Below are 25811 nucleotides of genomic sequence, written 5' to 3' on the forward strand. Positions count from 1 at the left end.
TTATTTACCTTGAAATAACATGCAAGCACAAACTAACTTATGAAAGGTATTGATATTACTAAGTCTATCTTAGGTAAAATGAGATCAGTTGAAGGAATAAAAGAAAATCAACTACAGAAAGAAATACAGGATACCAAGAGACGTAACTATAAAAAAAAACCAAACAACAAACCACCAACAGGCAGAGAAACAGTTACTAATTGCTTAGTAGGAAATATCAAACTCGAGGAGTTAAAGTACTGCATCTGAAAGCATGGGATAAAATACCATTTAACTTACTCAGAGAGCTTTTGCTGATACTGGAATAAAAGCAGTATCAAAATAATACATTTATTCATCAAGGGTGGTTTTTTTTGCTAAACAAAGCATTTTTAGCACTTGATGAACAACATATAGAAGAATTCTTCGCTCACCACCAAAATGCCACAGCTCTAGGATGAAAAGACAGCTGTTTAACAGCATGCATCAATATTACCAATAAACGGGCACAGAAAATAAAGGAGGATACAGTGTCTAATGGAGACAACAAAGGGAATTAAATGAGAGAATGCAATTACCATTCCTGGAATTTGGCCACTTCTCTGAAGTTAAGACTTCTAGTCTTGATAACAATGGCAATTTTCAGTTATTTGTTTACCGTCATTTCATGACAATGTTTATTTATAAGGAAATAGTCCACCTCATATTTTGAAGGAAACAGTCTTACCTAGAGAGCATGCCCAGAGGAGTAACATTAAGTGATCCCATCAGCATTGCCAGGGCCATCCCTGGGGCTTCTCGCTCTATTACTTCTTTAGTGGCCTGCAATTAAAGATTAAATAGCAGAGTGAGTGAAGAAGTACAAGGACAGGAAAAATATGAAACCAGCTAAAATCTGGGTAAGAATATCTCCTTTTTTTGTTTCTGCCAAGAGACGTCCTTGCTAAATTCTCAACACTGAAATATGTTAAAGAATTTTCTCTTTGTTGTGTAAAATAGGGAAAGACAAGGAGTTGGGAAGAAGCATTGTTAGCTGTACTGTAAAGACTCCTATAGAAAATGTTAAAAGTCTGGATCCTATATATAGGAAATGTTAGCCAACACTACATAAATAATCACAAGTCTCTCAAACAGAAAGGAAAGAATGTTTGGGAATAAGCAAAGAAAAGACCAAGTGTAACCGCCTTCTTTTCCTCATCAGTCTCATGCATTTTCCCATTGATATTTTCCCAGGCATGAGAAGGGTGAATCAGTCTGCACAGAAGAAAAAAAAAAAAACTTGCAAAGGGAAGCCCAGGCAGGAAAATAGTAAAATGGTAATGATAATGGCCAGAGGCTGAGGCCTTCCCTTTTGATCATATCAGCAGCACTGCGTTTCCAAATAGACTGGTGGCTATCATTCACAAGCAGTCCATATGCAGTGGGCATCGAGAAGCCTGGAAGCAGAGTCTGAAAATTCTTGTCTGTTTAGTCCTTTCTCTACGCAGGGAATCAGATGGAAAATTATTTTTCTGGGACATGCACAACCTTCCGTCCTTACTTCCTAACACAAATTTTCTCAAACACACAGTCCATCCACTCTCCCAACCTCTAACTTTAGTTAGGACATAGCACCTCAAAGGCAGGTTACAGTCCTACCCTTTCTTCATTTCCCTCACAGTAGTTGCTGTTCAGTGGATCATCTTGTTTCATGTTCTGAAACAAGATTTTAAGTTATTTGGCACAACTAAAATGTTAGCAATGCTTATAAAACTGAAATTCATTGTAAAACATCCAGCCAAACTACAACGCTTTGATGGTACGGCTACCAAATAGAAATAGAAAAGCACATCTTAAATATAAGACACTCTGAATAAGCTAAATTTTCTTGGCAGTTTGATATAGCAAAAGAACAAAATGGAAGAAAACCAGACAGATTATTTTGTGGGAAAGATTAAATTATAAATCACATCCTTGTACTTTTGTAAGATCCTAGTTTACAAATAGAATAACAAAGTCATAGAGAAGGAAAACAATAGAATTAACCCAATGGCATCCCTATGAGAAGGATCCAGGAGTCCTCTACTAGCTAAAACACTTAAAGGAAGCAATAAATAAAACAGAAAAGAAATATCCCTGAACAGTACAGATATTCAAATGGCAATATTCTCAAATTTTGCCACTAACGTTAAACATGTTTTAAAGGAATAAGTTAGCATCAGAAGACGTCAGACACAGCTATCAAGTAAACCTTCAGATCTTTTATTAACAAGCAAACTTGGTATGTGGTCAGTTGTGGGAAGCAAGAACTTTGGTTTATACAAAACCAAGCAATTTTAATTCAGTAGCTGACACCACAGTCTCTTTTATATCAAGCATAGCATGTTGGTTTTAGTATCTGCTATTCCCTGCTCAGAAACAGAAGAGACATATAAATACAACCCAGTGTCTGTATTTCAACACAAGGGAAATGAGAAGAAGCACGCTAGGAATGATGTAGACAAAACTAAAACCTCTCCACTGAGAGAGACTGCCTAAAGATACCTGCTGAGGTACCAAACTATCAAATCACATTAAAAATTCTTAAGACTATCCATAGACCTAATGATTTTTATAGTATAGAAGAAAAAGGCATTGCAATGGTGAAGGAACACTTTGCTGACAATGAAAAAGTTGGTGAAACATGCAATTCTCTGTGTGTGCATACCCACTAAGTCTGTATCAATGCATTTTATTTCAGCTAATACCATGCTTCAAAGCTATTCAAAACTGGTTTTAATATAAAGTGCATTTTGAGATTTCTTTTTTGCCCTTGAGCACAGTGACACTTTGAAGATATCATTAGTTAAAATTCTAAAGAGGCTTCAAAGGTAGTACAAGATGCAAAAGAGTTCCATAAACAACGATCCTGCAGCTCGGGGAGTCCTTCAATGAAATTCAAGTCCATTCTCCAACTTCACAAGAAAAATGACCTTCACAAAATGTCACTGCTAGCAGGCAATGTGATTATTAAAAATGTATAGACTAAGCAATAAAATCTGAAAGGGCAGAAAGTCCAAACAGCAGTACAGCCCTCAACAGAAGTTTCTAAAAATACTTGCTTCAAAATATATATGCTTGTATTTATTACTGCAGGCAGACTTTCTACAAACAGGGGAATGTTTCCTGGTTTCATATTTGCAGCCTGACTGGATGGATGCAACCAAAAAAGGCTGCTGCTAAGTAAACAACTTTTACAGTGACATCTGCTCTTGAAATCAGCCACTGGAAAGTCCACTCTTGGGATGTCCTCAAATAACACCACTTAAAACGTGCAGTGTACAGGAACTGAAATCACCATCGCACTGGGAAGCACACTGTTAATTAGCTACACATAAATGAATGTATATAGCAGTGCTGCAGTGACTTGAAGATACTTTGTGTTTATCTGTAACAACTCTTTGTTTCACCTAACAATGTACCAAAGTGAATGTGGCCAGGTTTTCTAATACTTCTTTCAGATTTGAAGGAAGAGTGGAAGAGAGATGGCAAAACTAGATTTTCATCTGTGTCCAGCTCAGGACTTAACTGCCTGGTACCAACTTCTACCCGCATGCAAACTATTAAAGAATTAGTGACTCGGCACCTTCACCTTCTACCAGTACTTTAGCAAGGCTGAATTAAGATTGTTAAACTGTTTCATGGTTATTTTTTTCTTGATATTCCCACCATCAGCCAGCTTTTGCCTGCTATAGGGGGCCATAGTGTTGGCCCAAAATGAATCACAAATCAAGGGCGTTGCCCCTGGCTCTCTTACAATGGTGATGGCGACACTACTATGTGGGCAGGAGCAGGACAAAATGATAAGGAGATTTCATTCAGAGCTATCACACTGATGCCTTCATCAGGACTGAAGCCATACACTGATTTCTCAAGCCAGAAGCTGATGACTATATAAATTTGCATAAACTACTAAAATGACAGCAAGGAAGTGTCCCCACTTTCTCCTGCATAAGGTGGTAGTGCAAAGAAGACAGATACATACAAGATGGAGGTGGAAGACAGGGGTTCCACAGCAGTGGAAGCATTTGAAGGTAAAAGCAAGAGTTCAGGAGAGAGACAGAAATGCAGAAAGACCAGTTTGGAGGTTGCAGAGAAAGGAGAGGTTTGTAGTTTAGATGGGAGAAAGGAATGTGGGAAGAAGGAAGCACAGGTAGAAAGGAAGAATTGCTGAGAGGAAGTCCAAGCAGCAGGACTGTCTGAAGGACAGGGATGAGTAGAGCGAGGGCAAGTGAATGAAACGAGTGGAATGGAAATAAGACTGCACAAGGTGGCTTGGATGGACAATGCATGAGGGAGAAACTCAAGAGAAGCAAAAAAGAAGACAGGACACGATAGAAGTGTCAGGCTGTGGAGGGACCAGGGAAAGAGACAATGGGACTGAAATAAAACAGCAGTTTCTACTCCAAAGAGGAGAAGTATAAACTAGCAAATAATTATTTCATGGAACTATTCAGGACTTACTAACATTGTCTATGAGAGCAGTTCTTATATTTCATTGCTATACGAACAAACACAATTTATTTTAAAACACATTCTTGATTGTTTTCAAAGTGCCTTTTTATTGCAGTTAGGGCATTATGTTCCCAAATCAAGTGATATATTTTTAGATATCTTTGACGTAGTTGTGGTTGCTTAACAGATGGCTCGCTGCCAATTGGTTTCACAGAGTTCTCTGCTGCTTCACTGCCTTTCTTTGCCTCCAAATAAGTTAAGTCAGTTCAATTCCTAACCTGTGGAAGCCCTCCCAGACAGCTTCTGAAAGATATACCCACTGCAGCCCAATTTAATTAAAAGACCCAGGACTACTCTTGAATTGTTCAGAAACTCCTTATCTTTGTCTTTCAGGTCTTAAACATAGCAAAGTTTGACCTCTTGATAGTAAGCAACAATCCGAGACATTTCATATACTCTTCAGCGTTTTTGGGGTGGTAATATAGTTTTATCTCGTCAACTAAAATGCAAATATGAGACTGAGAAGTCATAATAAATTCAATTAAATTAAGGTGACTGAGACCGCCTCTGTTGAAAATACTATTTCTGTTGAAAACGTTAAAATCTATGACTCTGTATAGTGCATCATAAAGCTATTTATGTAAATTAATGGATACATTTGCAGATAATTTATATTTAACAGACTATAGAATTATCATGGATAACATTTTATTACCTATTTGAGCTTTCCATTGAAAGCAGAAATCTTGGAAGGCCCTCACCAACTAAATACCTATATACCCTCTGCAACAGAGCTCACAGACCACAGCCGAACTTAAGAAGACCAGACAAAGAACTACAGAGACAGGTCAGTCAAATATGCAATAAAAATGTCAGTCACGTCTGTCAACCAGTTGTGTAAGAAGTGTATACTTTAGGAACAAAAATTGCGTCTCTCAGCTTGGATATGAGATGCTTTCTTCAAGGTTATTCAGTATACCTCTGCTGGAGAGAACATGTGCGCTTGTAATTTCTATTCACAAGTCAGCTATTTCAGCTTATTCTCTACTTCCCTACTCTTATTTTGCAGGGAAGAAAATACAGCTTACATGGATCAGAGCTTCTCGCGTAAAAATCATGTAACTATTTCTTCTCTTAGTACAATAAGAAATACAGGTTGCAGCAGTTGGTTTCTTTCAATATACTGAATAGTTTTTGGATAAGGATCAGCTTTGAGTCACTCATTCTCACCATCATGTTAACTTTCCTTGAATTTTTCTTATTCTCTGCCCCTGGTAACCTGTGTGATGATATTCTCTGTCTTTTTTATGGATGGAAGGCTTGACAGGAACCGTGCTCTCTGATGTCCTCCAAAATCAAATTTCTTTGGGTAATTGCTCAGTTAATTTGACAAAAGGATAAAACTGATCACATTTCCTGCTGCTGCAAAGCAACCAAAGTCTATCAGGTTTGTAAAAGTCTTACAACTTGTCATCAAAGTTAATAACTTTCTAACACTATAGTGGCCCTAAGACATCATTGGGGTGCTGCAGTCAGAGATACACCGTGCAATAGCTGTCCTTTCACATGTATGCGACTATGATTATCATTGAATTCTCAATGTCAAATTAATTGTTACAGATCCATGTGAGTCAAGAATGGCCTGCATCCAGAGGGCTTCTGGACAGGGTGGAATCCCAGAAGCAGGTGTTTGCTGTCATTCTAGAGCTTTTGACACATTCACACCCGCACCAATGAACCTGGCCACATGCACCTTAAAAGTAATAGCCTGACAGTCATTGTTTCCACAACAACAAGCTATCCATGAGAGATAATGATGTGGGCCTGTAAAAACCCATCAACTGTTACATAGGCCCAGAGTAGTGGAGAATAACTGATGTAAGGCTAAACTAAGCACCAATTGCTATGCTTGGGCTCAGAGGATGGACTGGTGGTGGCTAGGTAGACATCAGGCAAGTGCTGCCCCTGATGTGTGTGTTTGTTCTTCCTTATGAAGTGACCACCCAGGCTTCTGTCAATTTTATTGTACAGTAGGAAACTCATCCTGAGTCTGGCGAGTCTCCATTTTGACGTTCCTGTTAGGTCTTTTAGATGTTAAATACTGTTATGTGTGTCAGACACACATAGACACATACTGAGAACTCTCCCAGACTTTTATAGAATTATTTTACATAAAATAAAACAAAACATGTCTAACATACTAGGGTGGCTTACTCTATCACCTTTCCCTCTTATCAATGGTGAGCCTGGTATGTATTTCTCCAATAACTGACCTAATAACATGGCGTTTTTCCTCCTCTTCTCCCAACTCAAATCTGCAAACAGCCAAAGGCAGATGAAACCTTGATTAATGCAGCCAACTAAAAATGAACTCTACAAACTGATGTATCTGCATGCACCAATAACACATTTCCACTGCCAATAATTCTGCAGCACAAGGATGCTGATTTGAAGTTTGCTTGCACTCTCAGCATATTTGCAGTGACTCTACTGCCACCAAGATCCCAAACATCCCAGAATGACCCAACAGAATTTATCTGGCTGAGGAACAAAAGTGTCACAGCAATAACTGCTGTTAGATTAGATTGAATAAAGACTCTGTTTTCTCTGTTTCTCCTCATATCCATGATTCCTTGTGCCTGCAACTTGCTCCCTCCAAATCATCTCATTTTCTTCACTGGGATCCATTGTACCATTTATTGTAACCTAATGCCTATGGCATGAGATTCAGAGGCCAGGAACTAATTCAATGTCCTCCTTGTTTATAAAGCAATATCAGCAAATGATTCTATCAGTACAACTCCACTGTGTATATGATCAGAAAAAGCAACTGGCTGGTAGATGTACCTCTGACAATACTCAACGAGTTATGCATGACCAAGCCATGAATATATTTAATTTTTAACAGTTTGACTCCAATTATAGTTATTTTTGTAAACAAAGAATTAGCTAAGTGTATATTAGTTAATAAAGATTTTAGTATTTATTGTAACTTTCCTTAAACGACTTTGTTTTCTTCCACTGAAATCAAACTAATCAAAAGATTTACTTTATAACACTCAGTTTCATTCTTACTTACAGCTTGCAAAACATTTTGGGGAAGATGCTTCGCATTTTTGTACACAATAAAGAAGCTGAAAATTTAAATGAATATACTAGAGAAAGCAACACTGTGGAATTTGTAACTTGTTCCTGCACCTCAGTACGTTTGTATCTAAGTTTTGAACTAAACCTGGTTGCATTTGATTTACATAAACTTCATAGATCCGTGATATGCCTGCCCCATTTGTATAATAGAAATGCTAAAGAAATTGGTGCACCTCGGCAACCAAACCATGTGCACCTTCTAAATATCACCTCTAATATGTATTAATATTTTTTTAACCCTGATTGCTAAACAAAGTTTTAAGATAGTAAATGTGTATAAAACATTTATGCCAGACAAACAGATCTTAATTTTATGGTGCTGCCCATCCCCATACGTTGTCATAAAACCAAGAGAACAAAATATTTAGAAACAATTACCAAACTAAGAAAACACTAAATGCCTTTCTGCACTACAAGAAAAATCATTTAGGTTCTATGAAGATGTGTGCTGCCCACCAGATGCAGCATGCTACAGCTGTATAATGCTGCGTGCAAAGCCAATGTCAAAAGACAAACTATTTGCACAGGGAGAGAGGTGAGGAGGATGAGCTTGTTAAAACAACAGCTGGAAACAAGCCACTGCACTTGCTTAGAAAGAAGGGTCAGGCGCCTACTTCCTTTTTCAGCCCCCTTTTTCAGGTGCCAACTGCTGTGCTTACCACTTCAACTCCACTTCACGTAGGAATGAATCCCTTGCTGTACAATAGAAGTAGTAGAGTTGAAGACTTGCTGGTAAAGATAGTGACACCGTTCTGCTATTACAAAAACACTGCTAAAATTTTATTTATTATTCATTATTATTCTTTTAAGTTTTCCCTCAGTTACTTCAAACTGCTTTATATTTAATATGAAATGTAAGAATCTATGCAATCCATCACAACCTTTGCAATATTCTTCAAAAATTGAAGAAGTGGAACAAAACCTGAGAAGTGAAAAATTTTGTTCCCTGCAAATCACAGAATCGTACAGCAGAAATGAGAGAAATGAGTATCAATAAAGAATATCTACAATATCTCAATATGAGTATCATTAAGAATCCTACCATTAATGCAACTGACAATGTAATGAGCTTTAACTAACAGTCCAAATTGGAGACACATGGTTTTGACGGATGGACCACTTGGTGGATAAAAAATTGGCTGGATGGCCATACTCAAAGAGTCACAGTCAATGGCTCGATGTGGCAAGCAGTGGCAAGTGGCATTCTTCAGGGGTCAGTACTGGGACCAGTGCTGTTTAACATCTTTGTCAGTGACACAGACAGTGGGATCGAATGCATCCTCAGCAAATTTGCTGACAACAACAAGCTATGTGGCACGGTTGACGCACTGGAGGGAAGGGGATGCCATCCAGAGGGACCTGGACAGGCTTGAGAGGTGGGCCTGTGAGAACCTCATGAAGTTCAACCAGGCCAAGTGCAAGGTCCTGCACCTGGGTCATGGCAATGCCAAGCACAAATACAGGCTGGGAGGAGAATGGTTTGAGAGCAGCCCTGAGGAGAAGGACTTGGGGGTGTTGGTGGATAAGAAGCTTAGCATGACCTGGGAATGCACGCTTGCAGCCCCGAAAGCCAGCTGTATCCTGGGCTGCATCAAAAGAAGCATGGCCAGCAGGTCAAGGGAGGTGATTCTACCCGGCTTTCATGAGACCCCACCTGGAGTACTGTGTCCAGCTCTGGAGCCCCCAACATGGAGCGAGTCCAGAGGAGGGCCAAGCACCTAAAGTACCTGAAGGGGGCCTACAGGAAAGATGTGGAGGGACTCTTGATCTGGTAGTGTAGTGATAGGACGAGGAGTAACGGTTTTAAATTGAAAGAGGGGAGATTTACATTAGATATCAGGAAGAAATTCTTTACTCTGAGGGTGGTGAGACACTGGCACAGGTTGCCCAGAGAAGTCGTGGATGCCCCATCCCTGCAAGTGTTGAAAGCCAGGCTGGATGGAGCTTTAAGGAACCTGATCTAGTGGGAGGTGTCCCTGTCCATGGCAGGGGGGTTGGAACTAGATGATCTTTAAGATTCTTTCCAACTCTAAACATTCTACGATTCTATAATAACTAGGGAGCACAGTCTCATAAAAAAATTCCCTGTATAGTGCTTCTGGTTATGTGTACTATCTTCTAGACTACATATCTATACCAAAGGGGAATCGGGGTACAGTTCACTTCATTGCATACAAAACTAGTGCCAAAATTAGATTCTTTATACAGAGGAGTGGAAAAACAAAAGTATATTAAGCAATGAAGTCTAGAACTACATAAGAGAAACAAACCTGTCACTTTTGCTTAGTTGTGATATTGGTATTACAGGAAGAGAATAGACCCTATTCTTTAGAAATACTCATCAGTACACAAAGAATGAGGCTGATTTCTCTTAAGAACTTGCCCGATCTCTTGGGCAGTGAAAGAATCAAAAGTTTTTACTTGTAATTTCACTTCTTTAAATAACTAATTTTGCAATGCTTTAGCTCCAACACATTTGCTACTGAGACTGAGATGTGGAACTCTTTTCTTTTGAGAATGTTGTCTGTTGTTTCCTAGCATTTGCTACCTGCTGCCAAGAACAAATATTGCATATGAAATATTTGTACTTCTGAAAGTCCAGTCAGTTCCCGACACAGGTAAAGTAGCACCTCCAAACAATTTCAGATCTCAAATACTCAACGTTGGAGACTAAAAGAAAAATCATTCCTAAAATACACTACAAAGAATGAACACTATGGACTGATAATTTTTCAAGAATATACTATGGCAATTCAAGAATTAAAAAAAGTACTTTACTTTCTCTTATGATTCCCTTACACAGTATCTTTACTGTGTCATGTAAATGATAAAGCATGTCTAGTAACAACAGCTTTAAAGTACTTCTGACGTAACCCAAAAACTCAGGGAAAAGATTCTTCAGTGAGATACAGTGATGCAATTCATGTGTTAAGAGTCTGAACAGTTGTCGATTTAGGTACACGTGAATGATGTACTCATTGGAACTGAACAACTGAACAGATTTTGAAAGCCGAAGTGACCTACTGTGCCTTCTGTCAAACAATTTCCTATACAGGATTATTTAACTCCTGGCACAAATCACTTTTTTTTTCCTCCAAGATTCTCTTGGAAACAATTGGATGTAAAGGTTTCCCAAAGAGAAGATGGAAAGTACTTTGTTGAGACTGCTGCAGCAGAGCACTGGAATAGAAGACAGCAGAATGCCTAATCTACATTGAATGATGAATATGAAATATATCAAGTTTACCTTTTCTTCTGGAATTTGATTTTACTATTTAATTAATGGTTTACAATAATTAATAATAATATTTAATAATATAACAAAATCCAGTATATTTTCCCTTTATTTCACTGTTCCTAAGGTCTTTTCTATGCACATTTCTGTATGAAAAACACCAGTTTCTTCCAGTTTTAGAAGACATTACAGTATCTTTCATGCGTTAGCTACAACTAGTTCAACCATTTATTGAGACTCCTCAGCTGTGACAGAGTAATGCTTTCACATTAATGGAACTCTGCATTGTATAGACACATTCTGTAGGTTTACTTCCTAACTGCCCAACCCAATAGGTATATAAGCACCTCCCCTCACATACACTTCTGCTGTGCTTGAAGCAGCAGACTATGTTGTGCAGAAAAATCTTTTTGCTTTTTAATAAAATTCACTCCATGTCCAAACTTTTTCAGCAGACTGAATTTTATACTACCAGTGTGTAAGTGGATCACTGAGAAAGGCGGTAGCTTTTAACAACTGGTATGGCAGAGGATATTCTTAGATAGGCCCAGGGAACACGCTAGCTCTTCCTCTGTGAAATGTTCATAGGCTTGGACTCTTGCAGTAAATGCTAAGCAGCCCGCTACCACAGCAATGGTAGTGATTCAGAGAACGGCAGCTACAAACATCATAGCTCTTAGCAGATTAATTTAAGTAAAAAATCAGACAGCACTATTTCTATATAAGGTATATAGATAATGAAAGACAGTAATTCAGAATAACATAGAAATCGTATGCACCAAAGGTTAGCTGCCCAATACTATGTGTCTGATTAGATGAGTTCAATAAAAAAATTCCTCATTTTAAAAAAGCTAACAAAGAAAAGAACAAAGACACAAATATTTCTGGGGAAAATATTAAGCTGTCTTAACAATATGACAAGCTATTAATTGGGAAAAACCCACAAGTTCCAGGTACGTTAGTAAATCCATCTTCTTTATGCTTAAAAAAGCCAAAAGAAAACTCTACTCTTACAGGCTCTTTCTTGCCTGCAAAGAGTGATGATGAGTTAATAGCTTCTCATTAAGATGCTGCACGAAACAAAATCCCTAGGAGACAAAAAAAAAATCTCCCTAGGAGACAAAGGCATCTAAAAGAACTTTGTGCCTTTTCTCTGTTCTTCTCATCCCAGGAACCACCAATATTGAAAAGTATAAATCAGTAAAACTTGCATGAATTGTAGAACAGTTTGAAAGAGACCATCGTTTTAGGCCTTGCTGTTCATGGATTAATTCTGTATACACTGCATACGTAAGCACTTTTTAGTTTGAAAGAAAGAACTGGCCTGCTCACAGAAAGAAGTGGCAACAACCCCATCATTTTTCCCTCTTGAAAAGTGAGCTGTAGCCCAAAAATTCAGGCAAAAAAAAAAAAAAAAAAAGGTGGAATGTGTAGGTTTCGTTCAGCTTTGAAATCTGCAAAATCAGCCACTTGAGTGATGTACACGGTTGCAACGCTACACAAAATAAAGCTTATTTCATAATGTCAAGCTACATAATGTCATAATGTAGGTCTAATTAAGGTGTATAAATATTTCATGAAAGCAAACAGGAAGGGTGGAAAAGATTATTTAGTGTTGCTATGATCTACTACGAGGGCAGTAAAGGACTAATCAAACAAAAGTTTAGGTGCAGTCTCAGATAAAATTTCTGAACCATAAAACTCCCAAGGGAAGTGAATTAAAAATCTAAAACCTGTCTGGGCAAAACAACAGAAAAACGTACTGGGGGGAACAATTCTACAACAGTCATTGAAGGATGTATGGCTGGGTCTCCTTCCATGTATAAACAGTGAATATGTGAGTTTAATTTACTAAGGAAATTCACTAACTTTAAGCCATGGATGTTATTTTAACGAGGAATCAGTTAAAACTGTATTATAAACATGTAAACACCTTTTCCTAGCCTGTACTCTAAATGACATTTTAAGAAAAGGGAACCCAGAGGATGGAGTGATTAAATCTTACCTAATATATTCAACAGAATAAAAGAAAAAATCATGGGTTACAAATTGTGATGCTCAGAAGTAATCATGTAAAACCAGTATCATCTTGCTTCTTACACCTGCTTTGTGCATCTACCTCCTCATTTTTCTAACAAAACCTATTTACCCACTAAGTAAAGAGGTAACAGCAGAGAGCCGCCGAAACTTACTCAGTATCAATATACCTTCAGCAAATGGTTACACGAGTTGTGACAGCAAAAGCCTTCATCACTGATGAGAATGCATGAACCAAAAGGCATATATGTTCTCTAGCGTAATACTTATCATCTGAGGCATTCTTGTCTAAAATTAAAGAAATAATTTTTTTCAAACTAAATCTAGAAGCAAGATATAGACAGAATATAATCTGAATTCCAAGTTGATATGAGTCACTGTCAGACAAATCATTCTTAAAAGAATGGAAAACTTCAACTGAAACTGAAAGCAGCGATTAAGTGGATCAGGGCAGTGGAACACCTTCTGGAAATCGCAAGGGTAACACAATGATTATATATCTGTCTGTCTTTTTGAAAGTAAAAGACCTATATTAGTTAGAAATTTGTTTTCTTTTCAGAAACAACTGAAGAAATTAGCTGCTTAGATGCTACCATGCTGACTATCATCAGAAACTACACCTTTAGAAAACAGAGAAGAATAAAGAAAGCAAACTGTAAAAATTTTAATGGCATTTAAATACTGAAGTGAGAAGAGGATATATGGAAAACACTCTCCCGACAAATAATTTGTAGGATTTAGACACAGTAAATCAGGAAATGACTATCAGAAATGTAACACAATTTTTTATTAGAGATAACAAGGAAGGAAGAGAGTCTGACAAGAGGAAAAAAAAGTGAGATAACTCCTGATAACAGGAAATTTAATTATCCTGGAAAGGGAAACTCTATAAACTGGAAAGACTTGTAACTCTTCATGACTGTTCCAGAAGCTAATGTTTTGTTGAAAAGTGGGCAGGATAAACTAAAGAATACCTTAACAGAAACAAAACCGAAACCAAACAAAAACACCCATTAAAAAAAAAAAGACAAAATAATACTGTAGTTCATTTTTCCAGGATTTGACAGATAAGATGTTATTCCCAGGGCTTTCTGTGCAAATTTTTCATTGTTTCTTTAACCAAATTTTGACTCATTTATAGGACAAAAACTAGAATATATTCTTTCAACTTAAAATAGATTTAACTGATTAAAATATTTTTACCATAACTTGATCACTGCAGATGGAAAACTGATTTACCCGGATATTTTCAGTGAAGCCACCTGAGACAGCACTGCATCAATTTTCTGGTAAGTATAATTTTCAACAAAGAAAACTTCATATGTTCAAAAAAACCATTATGTTTATTTTCCTTCAGTTTCAGATGCTTTTCCGCATTTTGTTAAAAGTTTATATAACCTGCATATTATTTGAAAACTAGCCATTTGTCTGAGGTAAAATTAATTTTCAAAAAACTGTATTAAAATAACTAAAATAATACATGGAAAAAAGACTTATGGTTCTTGATATAAGTGAGCTCTAGCAGCATCCTGCAGCCCTGCAGTGCTAGAGTGAATATTCCTCCTCCCTTCCAGCATCTGATGCCACTTCTCAAACAACAGTTTAGGGAAGCAGAAAAGTAACACTGGGAGTTAAAGCTTGGAGAAAGAGAATTGCCGCCAAAATCTGTTCTTGTCACCAGACCCCTCAACAGCGTGAAGCTGGTGGGAAGTGAGAGACTGCCAGCCTACTGTCTTTAAGAGTTTGCAAAGTTGTGAAAAAAAAAAAAAAGAAAAAAAAAACAACACAATGCCTGGAGGAGCAAGGGAGAGTTGTAAAGGCTGAGAAGAGAGAGGACAGGAGAGCCTGGGAGACCATAAGGGATTAAAGACAGACGTTTATGTCTCTCATTTCTTGGAGCGGAACACAAGTTTACTGGATTTCTAGAGGTTAATGCGAAGACTGGGATAAGGCTGCTACTGGCTTACTCGGAGATTGCCTGCCGTAGAGGGGAGCTATCCTCCACGGGGACAAGCTGGTGTTGGGAGCATGGGAGCAAGGTGCTCTCCCACAGCGTCCCTCTCTGATTCCACAGCTGGTGTCGCACCGGTGAAAGAGCCTACTGATGCATGGGATGCTGCCCTGCCTGTACGGTTAGACATCATTTTGCATATATTTAGGGTCTCTCTGAAGATAGTAAAAGTAGTAATATTATATCTGGAGGGGTTAAAAGAATATTACATACAATTATTTTAAGTGTACGAAGAATTTACTATGAAATTATGACAGGGTTCATTATGACAGAATATTCTGTCCAGCTCCTAGTTGGTACTGGATTCAAAAGCGTAATTAAAACCACAAACACTCATAATAAGCTAGAAACTGTGGCAGAACTAGGAAAAGAGAGGTCAAGTGAGTTGAATAAAAGGAAAGAGGCAGGAAATCCTGCGTCTTACTCTAAGCTGTGACAATGATTTATTCCCTTACTATGAACCTTACAGATGTAGGTAAGTCCTTGTTCTTAATCTGTGAGAGAGTGACAAAAGGTTTCTGTAAACTGGCAATTGACCATTCTCCCAGTACAGAAAGAGTAGGAAGCAGCAACTAGGACACACTGCAGTTTGCTAATACTGTACTGATCCAATGGCTTAGATTTGCTTCAACCTTGTGTTTTAAATTAAGAGACCTGTAAAATTTCTTATTTACCTCCTTTGATCCACTGTATTTACTGAACATAGCTCTAAATCCAAACCTTAATCTTTCTGAGCCTCAGCAACAGATTGTTTTTTTTCCCCTGTTATTACCTACCTTCCATGGATTCTGAGAATTACCATAGGTAATAGTGATGTGTTTTAGTACTTAATTACAACTGAATTTAATACTAAATGCAATATTACCAAACAGTAATACACCTATCAAATGAAGCGATGGAAGCAAAGACTAAATACGATTCAACAGCTTTTCTTTTTTTTTTTTTTTTGTAAGGAGGGAAAGGGTTTTGAGCAGTTCTACGAAAAAGCTGGTACTGAGATCAGTTTTTGGCTGGTATGTTGAACTGAATCAGATCATGAAGGAGCCAGACAATATTTTTTTCCCCATTCCTTACAATTTCTCTTAATTTTTTCAGACTGGTGCATATTCAGAAATAAAATCTAGGCAGGTGGGCAGGACAATATGATAGAAATGCCAGGGATAAAAGCAAGTGGACAGGACAGCAAAAGAGCAAGTATCAGTGAGTAAGCAGACTCAAAGAGCAGCAAGGGGACACTATAATCAAGAAGCAGCTGGAAAGGCAGGAGGAAAATGCCAGACATTCAGCAAGTCGATAAAGCAGTACCAAACAGCAGGTGTGCCAAGCAGCAGAAGAGCGATTCCGCAAAGTCAGCAGATGCACTCAGCAGGAAGGTGATGCCGGGCACTCGGAGCAGGAGACAGGGCAGCGGAAGGCCAATGCCCATGTGCAATCAGATCAAAAGGACAATAAGGAGGCGACACATGCCATTCAACAGATGGACAGGGCAGTAGGTAGTCAGCGTCAAGCAATTAGCTGGTCGAGAGGTAATGCCAGACAGTCAGGCAAAGGGCCAAGATTTCAGGAGGACAATGCCACACAGCCAGCAGGTAGAGAGAATAAAAGAGAGTTGTAAATGCCAGGCAGTCCCCAGACAGGCAAGGCAGCAAAAGACCAAAGCCCATGAATAATCAGACGCGACTGTCAGCAAGTACAAAACATAAGCCTGCCAACCGATTGACAGGGCAGCAGGGTGGCAGTGCTTTTCAATAACTTAGGATACCATGAGTGAAACAGTTGCAAGAATCTAGATGCTCACCCTCTGGTAATATCATTAGATCAGAGTGAACCATGAAAATCCACAGGAGAATAGCACACAAATGGAAACAGCAGATGAGTCTGACCCTAGCACTTGGGGAGGCCATGGGACCTTCCTACAAAACAAAAATATGAGAATCCACAAGAAAATCAAACAAATGGGAAAAATGTGTCTAAAAACTGTTTCTGATGATGATTAAAAAAGCAAAAAAATACTAGCAAAGAATTAGTTCAGAAATGATTGGGTGGGATTGAAGATGTTGCTTACCCCTCTCTGGAGCCCACATAATGGGAATGTTGGGAATTTCTGCAGCAGAAAAACAGAAGAGAAAAGGGATTTCTGACTCCCAGTTCAAGGAAAGCATGTCAATTTAGGACTGGGTAACCTCTTTGGGCAAAAAATAAGAACTCAGCTGAATCTTTGCCCATCCCCAGATACATGCCTTTACTGAGTTTCGCAAAAAATTTAAGAAGCCCACATCATTTTCATCTCATGACATCCCACCCTTATTCCCCGAAACCACACTTACCTCTAGCACAAGGCGTATAAGAGGGGAAAGGGGATGATCTTGTGAGCTCATTCCCATATCCACTGTAAAATAGCTTGTGAAGATGAACAGGAGTACCCATTAGCCACTGCCGGCCATTTGTGAGATAAACTGAAGAAGTCATTAACTGTTACTCATCACTAGTGTAGGCCGGTGTTTGAATCTGGCTTAGATACACCCACACTCTAATGAGAAGAATTAGTCTTACGAGTCTTGCGGGGTAACCCTCTTCTATGGCAAGAGTTGCAAAAGTACAAAACTTAACAACACCTTTTTTTACCTCGAGTCTCTTCTCTTTAACTTAAGTACTCTGTTTTTTAACATGGTTGTTTTTTTAAACAAATTAAACATGTTTCAGAAATCTTAGCTTCTGCTCTATTCCAGAAACACGTAATGAACTCTAGAATGTAAGAACTGAGAAAATCCCAGCAGTAATAAAGTTCAGTAATTTAATTCATCTGTCATTTTAGTCATGAGCCTTTTTATTCAGTATCTTCCTAGTAACTAAAAGTCAATGAACCAGGAATGAAACTTCACTGTTTCTGTCCTCTTAGAAGTCCACATTGTATGTGTACTTATCTGCCTGCACATTAACTTCTTATTGGTAACACTGAAAACCTACATCTCACTTTGATAAGGCAATAATATGCAACAAGAATCCAACTCTTCCCTCCCCTGCAAACTGTAAAGAACCTTAGACACAAAAAGGAATCATTAATTCTGCTGTGCACTATTGAATTAGAATTTGGAAAGGTCACAGAAACAGAACCCATATGAATTTTCCACGTACTCATAATGCAACAAAGCTTTTAAGGAACACAGTAGTAATAGGCTAAGCTGAGGGAACATTATTTATACTGACCCTCTGGGTATCAGACACTCATTCTCCTTCCAGCTGAGCAAGGCACAGGAATAACAGAGGCTAATATAACTTCAAATTTAGAAACTGGGGTCATGGAACAGGAATTTCTTCTATAGCCAAACTTTCCTGTATCAAACGCTACTATGTGGGCTTAGAACAGAATGACAAGAAATTTAGGCAGAGAAGACCAAGTGATTTCTATCATATGATTAGTAATGGCATAAACCATCCAGGAATAGCATACACTGACTGAACCAGAGTGGATACTAATACTATAGAGTACGAGGTACTTAGAGCATGCATTGGCAGTTTTACCAAATCCTGTGATTATGTGGCCAGCAGCAACTACAGTTAGTTGCACCACATCAAGAACAAAATTGCTAGCACCATGTCTCCAAAGGGAGATCTTTCAAGGCTCATGAAAATGAACTATGACAAACTGATCTCAGCAAACCATAAGAAAATGTTTATTTGCGGAAGAAAAGATGGACTTTTAAAATCTAGTGAAAGTTTAAATGTCACTAATAAATAATCAACAGTAGATTATGCACCTCACTATTAATTTGGGTATTCTCATTACAAAATAATAGAGAAAAAGAATATATGCATGAAATGACAAGAATTTAGACCATATCTATGAATGATTTAAGGTTCAAGAGTAATTATTTTCCTGTCCGTAATGGATGAGACTTTCATGCCTGAGTTTGACAATATGACAATAGTAATTTTGGTTTTCTTTTCTGGTACTTATGCTGAGTTAACATTCTGCTAAAGCTTTACTGCTCCGCGTGGTAGCAATTCGGAGAAGCAGGGGAAGGACCAGTTACAATCCTAAGAATAACTGCTGAAGCCAGCTGCTTTCCAAGAGTTATAGTTTCTTTCCACTTAGTGGCAGGAAGAGCTCCTACACAGCAGGAAAGGTGCAAATGAGAAATTTTCTACTCTTTAATAAGTATTAGTTTTAATGATCAACTGTTTTAATAGTGAGTCATTTTGCTATTCTGGTGCGCTTATGTCAAAAGGACTAACTCAATTTTTGAAACATCTTAACTCCAAACTAGTATTTGCCCTCTAGTTATCATTTCTTTAAGCTGCCTTCAAGGGAAGTCTTCCTAAAGTGTCTATACTTTTTTTTTGGTTAATTTTCTCTGTATTAAGCTTTTATTAAACTCTTTGTAATAGACCATGACCAGAAAAAAATGACACATTAAGGGCAAGAACTGCATAACTACAGGCCTGACAACGTTTTCAAGATTATTTTGCCTTAACCTGATGTTTAATTTTGTTCCGTTCCCTATTATCTGCTGTGAAGATATGTTTTAATGGAAACTATTTTTAGAAGTGCCTAAAAAGGAAAAAATTCCCAAAGTTCCAAACTGAAAATTTCATTACGCGGGAAGTCTGATGGCAGGCATATTTTCTCCCCCAGTCACAGAAAGGACTGCAAGATCTACCTACCGTTGCAGCTACACTGCAAATAGGAGCCAAGCCAGCTAATTCAAACAGACATGACCATATGAGCTGCGGTCCCTACAGTGAAAAACATGGCTAAAGACATCAGTAATGCCTAGAGGAGGAGAACCCTTCTTTTCACCCTGATAAAAAGTAAATTATAATCATATTGATCTTATGGGGTTATTTTTGAAGTATTTGGGATTATTGTGATATGAAACATTTGTCCACCCACAGGATATGCTGTCTCCTTCCAACTTCCATTCTTAAACTACCTTGGAATAAAAAAAGTAATTGCAAAATTTAAGATAAAAAAAGTGAGATTTCCTGTCTCATTACTGTGGCTTTGCTTCTCATTCTACGAAACATTCAAATCCCTTACTGCTGTTTTACTATTGTTTTCTTCTTTTCAACAGAAATAATAGCAAATATTTCATACATGTTTGAAAGACTGAAAACAGAACTTCTACGTGCTATTTGAGAGTATTAAGGAAAGCTAAAATAAAGCAAATAAAAGCTGGTCCTCAAATGGGCAAAAATACCCAACTGCTAAACAGGAATTCTATTAGTATTATTTTTCCGATAATGGTGATCAGACAACTTTACACAGAAGGTTAATACATTAGTTAAATAATTTAAAAGATATTTATCCCAGCATCCTCAGCCAATATTATCAGAGTTTTGCATTTTCAAAAAAGAGGCAGAGAAGCAATTCATGTAATTCTTTTGGATGCAGGAAACAAAATTGATTATTTATTAATTTCAGGATCCATTCGATTCAAACTAACTTCTCATTTAGAGTCTAGAAGGCTAGAATCTAGTTTTGCCTGTCATAGAGGATAACTCATTAAACATCATACATGACTTCTGTAAGGAGTACAAGATAACTTGAGTTTTATAAGACAATCAACCACTTCTGATTTGACAGGATTAAAATGAAGAATACAGCTTTTCTTTAGGTAATTTCTTTGTGTGATTAATCTCTCATTGTTAAATGAACAAATCAACCCAAACACATAAAAACCTTCCATTATGATGATTTCCTTAGATTTTTCTAGCTGGAGCTTCCTATCATCAGCTATTGTCACAGTTTTCTTTAGTAGACTAAGCAAGCCACCGGTATGTTACATTATTATTTCGCAAAGAAAATTCAGTATTTTAATAATAGTAATATATTATATACCTTATATTATTATTTCCCAAAGAATGTACAGGTTAAAAACAAATTATTTCCCGGTGTTCTTTATGATAAATGAAACAGACTGAGTTGTATAACTCTCACAGAAAGCATCTCTCCTGGACATCATTTTTTTTTTTACCTTTTCCTATATACGTTGTGACATTTGAAACTTTTTAAAAAGGGAATGTCAGAAAAATATGCAGCTTTCCATTTCAGATACATCAATCCCATACACAGAGACAAAAGTATCCTCTGCAGTCCTATTCCTTTTTTTCCCCCACGATCTTCATATTTGTCTATGTTGGGAAATCTAGAGAGAAACAAGTTGAGAGACATTCTTTCAATCCAGTTATCTCAGCTGGATACACAGAAAAGGAAACACATTCCAAACTGCTCTTTATGTTGCAGAATATCAAGAACTTACCAAGCTCTTTTTATTTATCAAAATTATCATTCTTCAGGATGCTCTCTCTGTATATATTTCCTCATTCCATTGGGGTTTTTTGGGGTTAGGTTGTGGGGTTTTGGTTTTGGTTTTTTTTTTGTTGAGGGCTTGGGGTGCGGTTAGGGGCATCTTTTATTTTTTTGTGTACCCTCTGATATTTGAGTAAATGGAGCTGAAATGGGATCTGGCTTCCTTCCCTCTCACGTTTCTCACTACAGCTATGCTGACAGCTTGCAGGTGTTTCCATGCAGTGACTGCAGTTGATGACAGCACAACCAAGCTCTTCAGTGATGCTGGCATGTTACCAAGTTTTCCTGAGAAACTCAAACAAGAGAGGAGAAAGCGCACTTTTTAGCACTTCATAAGTCAGCTAAATCAGTTGGAATTTCCCAAGACACAGGTACTTCTGTAACCTGATGGTGTACTGTGTAGCGCAAATAACCTGCATACTGCTGCTTCTCAAAGAAACTGGTAATAGCTGTTCAGTGAAAAACGTTCTGGAATTAAATATATCAATTCTGCTATAATACCATGCCTTCCAAATACAAGATTTAGAATCTAATTATAGAATTTTTAATTAAATTAATAAGGCACACAAATATATTTGGATTTTTATAACACCAAATACTGCATTTCAAATAATAAATTTTATTGAAAAATTAAAGCAGACTGGATAAACACCTAATCATACAAGCTAGGAACTGTCTGAAGGACTAAGAAAAAGGGAATGGTACCTTATAGTGTTGCTGATAAACTTTTAACAGGTGGCACAGAATTTGGAAGGAATCTGCCACAGAGCAGTCTATTCCTTTTAAGCATATTTGTTGCCTGGATGCACCTGGCAACGTTTCATAATTCAGATCCTTTAGGAGCAAGCTAGGTTGGAAACGTAATTTTCTAAGAAATATGGAGAACAATAATTCTCAAAAGGTCTGATGGTAAGTTACGAGATCAGACATCATACTTACACAGCACACTTCATCTTACAATAGTTCTACATAGAAATCAAACTTAACAGGGAGCAAGACCTCCATTAAGAGATATGGAAAACTACAGTCTTAAAATAGACTAAAAAAAAGCTGAAAAAGGTTATTGAATCAGAGGGTACGTTGAATATCGAAGGGTGAAAAACTGAAACAACAGCCTGGGTAATTAAAGGTTGTACGATTTCATAGTATTCCTACCACAAAATGACTAATGTCCCATGTGAGATGTAGACTTCATTCCTCCTCTCTGTGGAGCCATCCTGAAGTGACAGTTTGTAAAAAGAAAATGAGTTTCTTTTGGCGCAGTGACAACACTAAGATGTTCTTGGTATGGCACTAAGAGGGCTGAACACTGCTGAAGAAGAAGTACTCCACAACAAATAATACAAGAAATCCTGCTGCTCTCCAAGGGCACAATTTGAACCAGGGAGGATGAAAAAACTTACATATTATTTCTACTTTAAATTATTGCCTATTAAATGGAAGTTGTTATTTGAAATGTCTGAGTGCATTTCTTTTCATGGACTAGAGAACTTTGATGAAAGAATAAACAAATATGCATATATAGTCAGATTAAATGAAAACAAGTACGTGTCTAAATACATTTTAAAACAGTCAATAAATAGCGAAGAATATAATCAGCAAGAACCAAAAGGAGAATTCATAATTTTTCCAGAGCATTGGAAAAGGAGGAAGACTGTAAGGAAACATCTGTCTGGTTTTACATGATGGAAAAGAGCTCTTCTATGCTTCATCTGAAGTCATATCTTAAAATTGCAGGGCTGACAATTATCTGCAGTGTGGCTGAACTATTTGTGAATACACATCGTGTCACAGCTCACGGTTGTCTAGCATCAGTTGAAGCACAGTAAGTTGACTTCTATTGCTATTATCTAAGTCTATATTATAAAGTCTGTAAGTATAAAAATTAGTCTCATAGGGGTGCAAATAAGACTTGTGAGCCACACTAGAGATGAAGGATAAGAAAACAGCTAGAAGACTCCATTGGGGGCAGACAGGTGAAGTTTTTTGATGTACAATTTTGCAAAAGAATAAATGTAAAAATAGAGAAGACAGAAGAATGAAAACCACGCAGAGCACCTGTATACATGAGATTTTTCCTTTCTCCCTTGAACTGACCAACAGCAATAGAGAAAATACATTTCTGTATCAAAGGATACCTCGTGATAGATAAAAATGCTGCCACATTATTTAAATATTTTCACAAAATAGAATTTATATTTCACAAATAGAATGTATATTATCATTAGCTTTCTGTGAGAACTGTATCTGTCTACGACTCAAGTATTGTAGTTCCAAGGAAAAAATGTTTGCATTTGGAAATACAAAACAAAAGTTCCCTAAATAACTTAACTTTAGCCATCTGTCCAGAAACAAACACTTCTTAAGTCAACAAGCAGACTGTATAGCATTTCCAGTATGGATTTAAACACTACCCCCATAAATTATAGAGAAAATAAGATGGTAAAAATAAAGTGGTTCTATCTTCAAAATTAAGCCTACACTTTGCCTTTATTCCAAATGCGAACTACCATCAACTGCCATAATAGATGAAGAACTGCAGCATCCACTAATAACACCTACAAGACAGTGTCCTTCAAATTCAGCCATCCATTTGGTGAATTTTCTTTTTAAAATACCCACATGCATTTGATCACTTGTAGTCACACAGATAAAAGGCGAAGGATATTCACACTGCCTAATTCAGTTGACCCTCACCCCTCAAAATGTGAATCATAGTAACTAATTCAAAAGCTTCTTCCCACCCACTGACTAGACCGAGACTATAAATTTAGGGACCAGAGATAGGTGAGGAAAATCAGATATTGCAAATACTCGTAAAATCATCTATTCCATTATAAGAAAAAATCTCATTACACATCATTGAAACAACTGCAATAACCTGGTATGATTCCGATATAGTGTTCAAAGGGCAAAGTGAGTGGGGAAACTGAGTAATTTTTTTTTAACTTAATCATAAATTTCTGAAGTTTCAAGAAGTTATTTTTAATAGATACATTATGCTAGGCACTTCATTTCACTTTAATCAATAATTAAAATACTCATTTAACAATTCTTTGGGCTGTAAATACTGTCAGGAACTAGCTTTATCTTGTAGAGTACAATAGCAATTACGTATCTATGCTCAGAAAAGAAAGCAGAAAAACATGTTTTCTAATCAAAAAGCATAGGAGCATTAAAGAGAAGCAGGACTGATTCATTCCAGCTGAAGTATGACCCGAGGGACTACTCTCCCTGCTCTCAGGAAAAATGCTGAAATGTCTTCCAGTATCAGATTCAATTATTACCAGTTTTAAAATCAGCTGTTAGAGATGCCATCTCAATAGCGCAATGCCAAGATCACATCATTTCATTACTGGTTCAGTAATGAGAGGAGAGCATGCTGGGTGAACACCATACACGGAAGAGATTATAACCATTTCCTATATTAATGCAAGTTTTCCTGAAGGATTGCTATTGCACATTTCATGTTGACATAATGAATTTTCCATTTTGAATTGGTTCTCTCATTGACCCAAAAGACATAAAATACGGGGCCAAAGCTTATGCTTCTTCATGTTTTTGTTATGACACATACTGGCAAGCTCATTTTCTTCCCTTAAAAACAATTGTTTGAATGAATGATCTAACAAACCCTATCATAAGAACAAACCTCATCATTACCACTTCGTAATAAAAACTGGGATTCGATCTCTCCACTGTGATTTAAGTTTAGTCTTGCAAGTTAATCCAACTTAAATGAATGTAAAGTGACTAAATACTGTCCTATATAAATTCTTATTAAGTAGGGGAATAATTCAACAGTCAGAACGGTTAATTCTGTTATAACCAACAGAAGTCTTGCATACCTATTATGTTTAAAAACAATGCCTTTTTTCTTCAGTACAAATTATTAATGATTTTTATATCAGTGTGTTTTTATTATATAGTCTAGAGATACTTCAACAACTCAGATAATTTTTGAAATGGCTCACTGTAACATCTAAACTAATCAAACAAATCATTACCATCTGTCTTAATTAGCTTGAGCAAGCAACCTAAGGAAAATACTAGGTATTTATATGCAGAGTTCTCACTTGTTTATTTCTTGTACAAATGCTGCTTGAGAATCTGTGGCTAATTTTTGGCACTGGCTGCAATGCTTCCTCTGGCACTACTATCTAGGCTTGACCCTGCACAAAGGTAATAAATCAGGAAAACTGAAGCCGAAATTCAGCCCTCCTTTTACGCAGTGCTGGGAATACAACCTTCAAAGCCATTAGGTTGATTTGCAAGTAAGAGATCAATTCAACCAACACACTTTTCATTTTTGTGTTGCTCTAGGACAGTGAATCATCTGCAAATTCAGTTTCACCAGGTAGCACACTGTGGTCATCTTATACTGTTCCCATTTTCTGATACACAGACCCTTAGGTTTTAGTTACTTAAGCTTTATAGTATATAATCTAAAAACATCAGAAGTAACAGAAGTAACGTACAGGAGCATTTTCTGTACATGTTTGTTTAGTTACACAAATATTATAAAAATAAATTAAAAAATATTTGTAGATTCCTAATGGAAAAAAGTTAAACTGCAGCCATGGTTGACAGAACACATTTGTAAGTAAAAAGCATCG

At 37.2% G+C, this 25811-nt stretch overlaps 1 protein-coding gene across 41 annotated transcripts in view; it reads right to left on the reverse strand.

The window, feature by feature from the left end:
* The window catches only part of GPHN (gephyrin), a 300307-nt gene that overhangs the window by 114174 nt on the left and 160322 nt on the right, over positions 1–25811 (reverse strand). For 22 of the 41 annotated variants that reach the window (XM_074584951.1, XM_074584946.1, XM_074584947.1 and 19 more), the window contains one exon: positions 707–801. In XM_074584951.1, the coding sequence (XP_074441052.1) occupies positions 707–801 (95 nt within the window). Of the gene's footprint in view, positions 1–706; positions 802–16947; positions 16987–25811 lie in introns of all 41 variants that reach the window. The other 19 variants (XM_074584948.1, XM_074584922.1, XM_074584937.1 and 16 more) reach the window with 1 other exon arrangement.

Source organism: Larus michahellis, chromosome 4 (genome assembly GCF_964199755.1).
Source record: "Larus michahellis chromosome 4, bLarMic1.1, whole genome shotgun sequence".
Taxonomy (NCBI): domain Eukaryota; kingdom Metazoa; phylum Chordata; class Aves; order Charadriiformes; family Laridae; genus Larus; species Larus michahellis.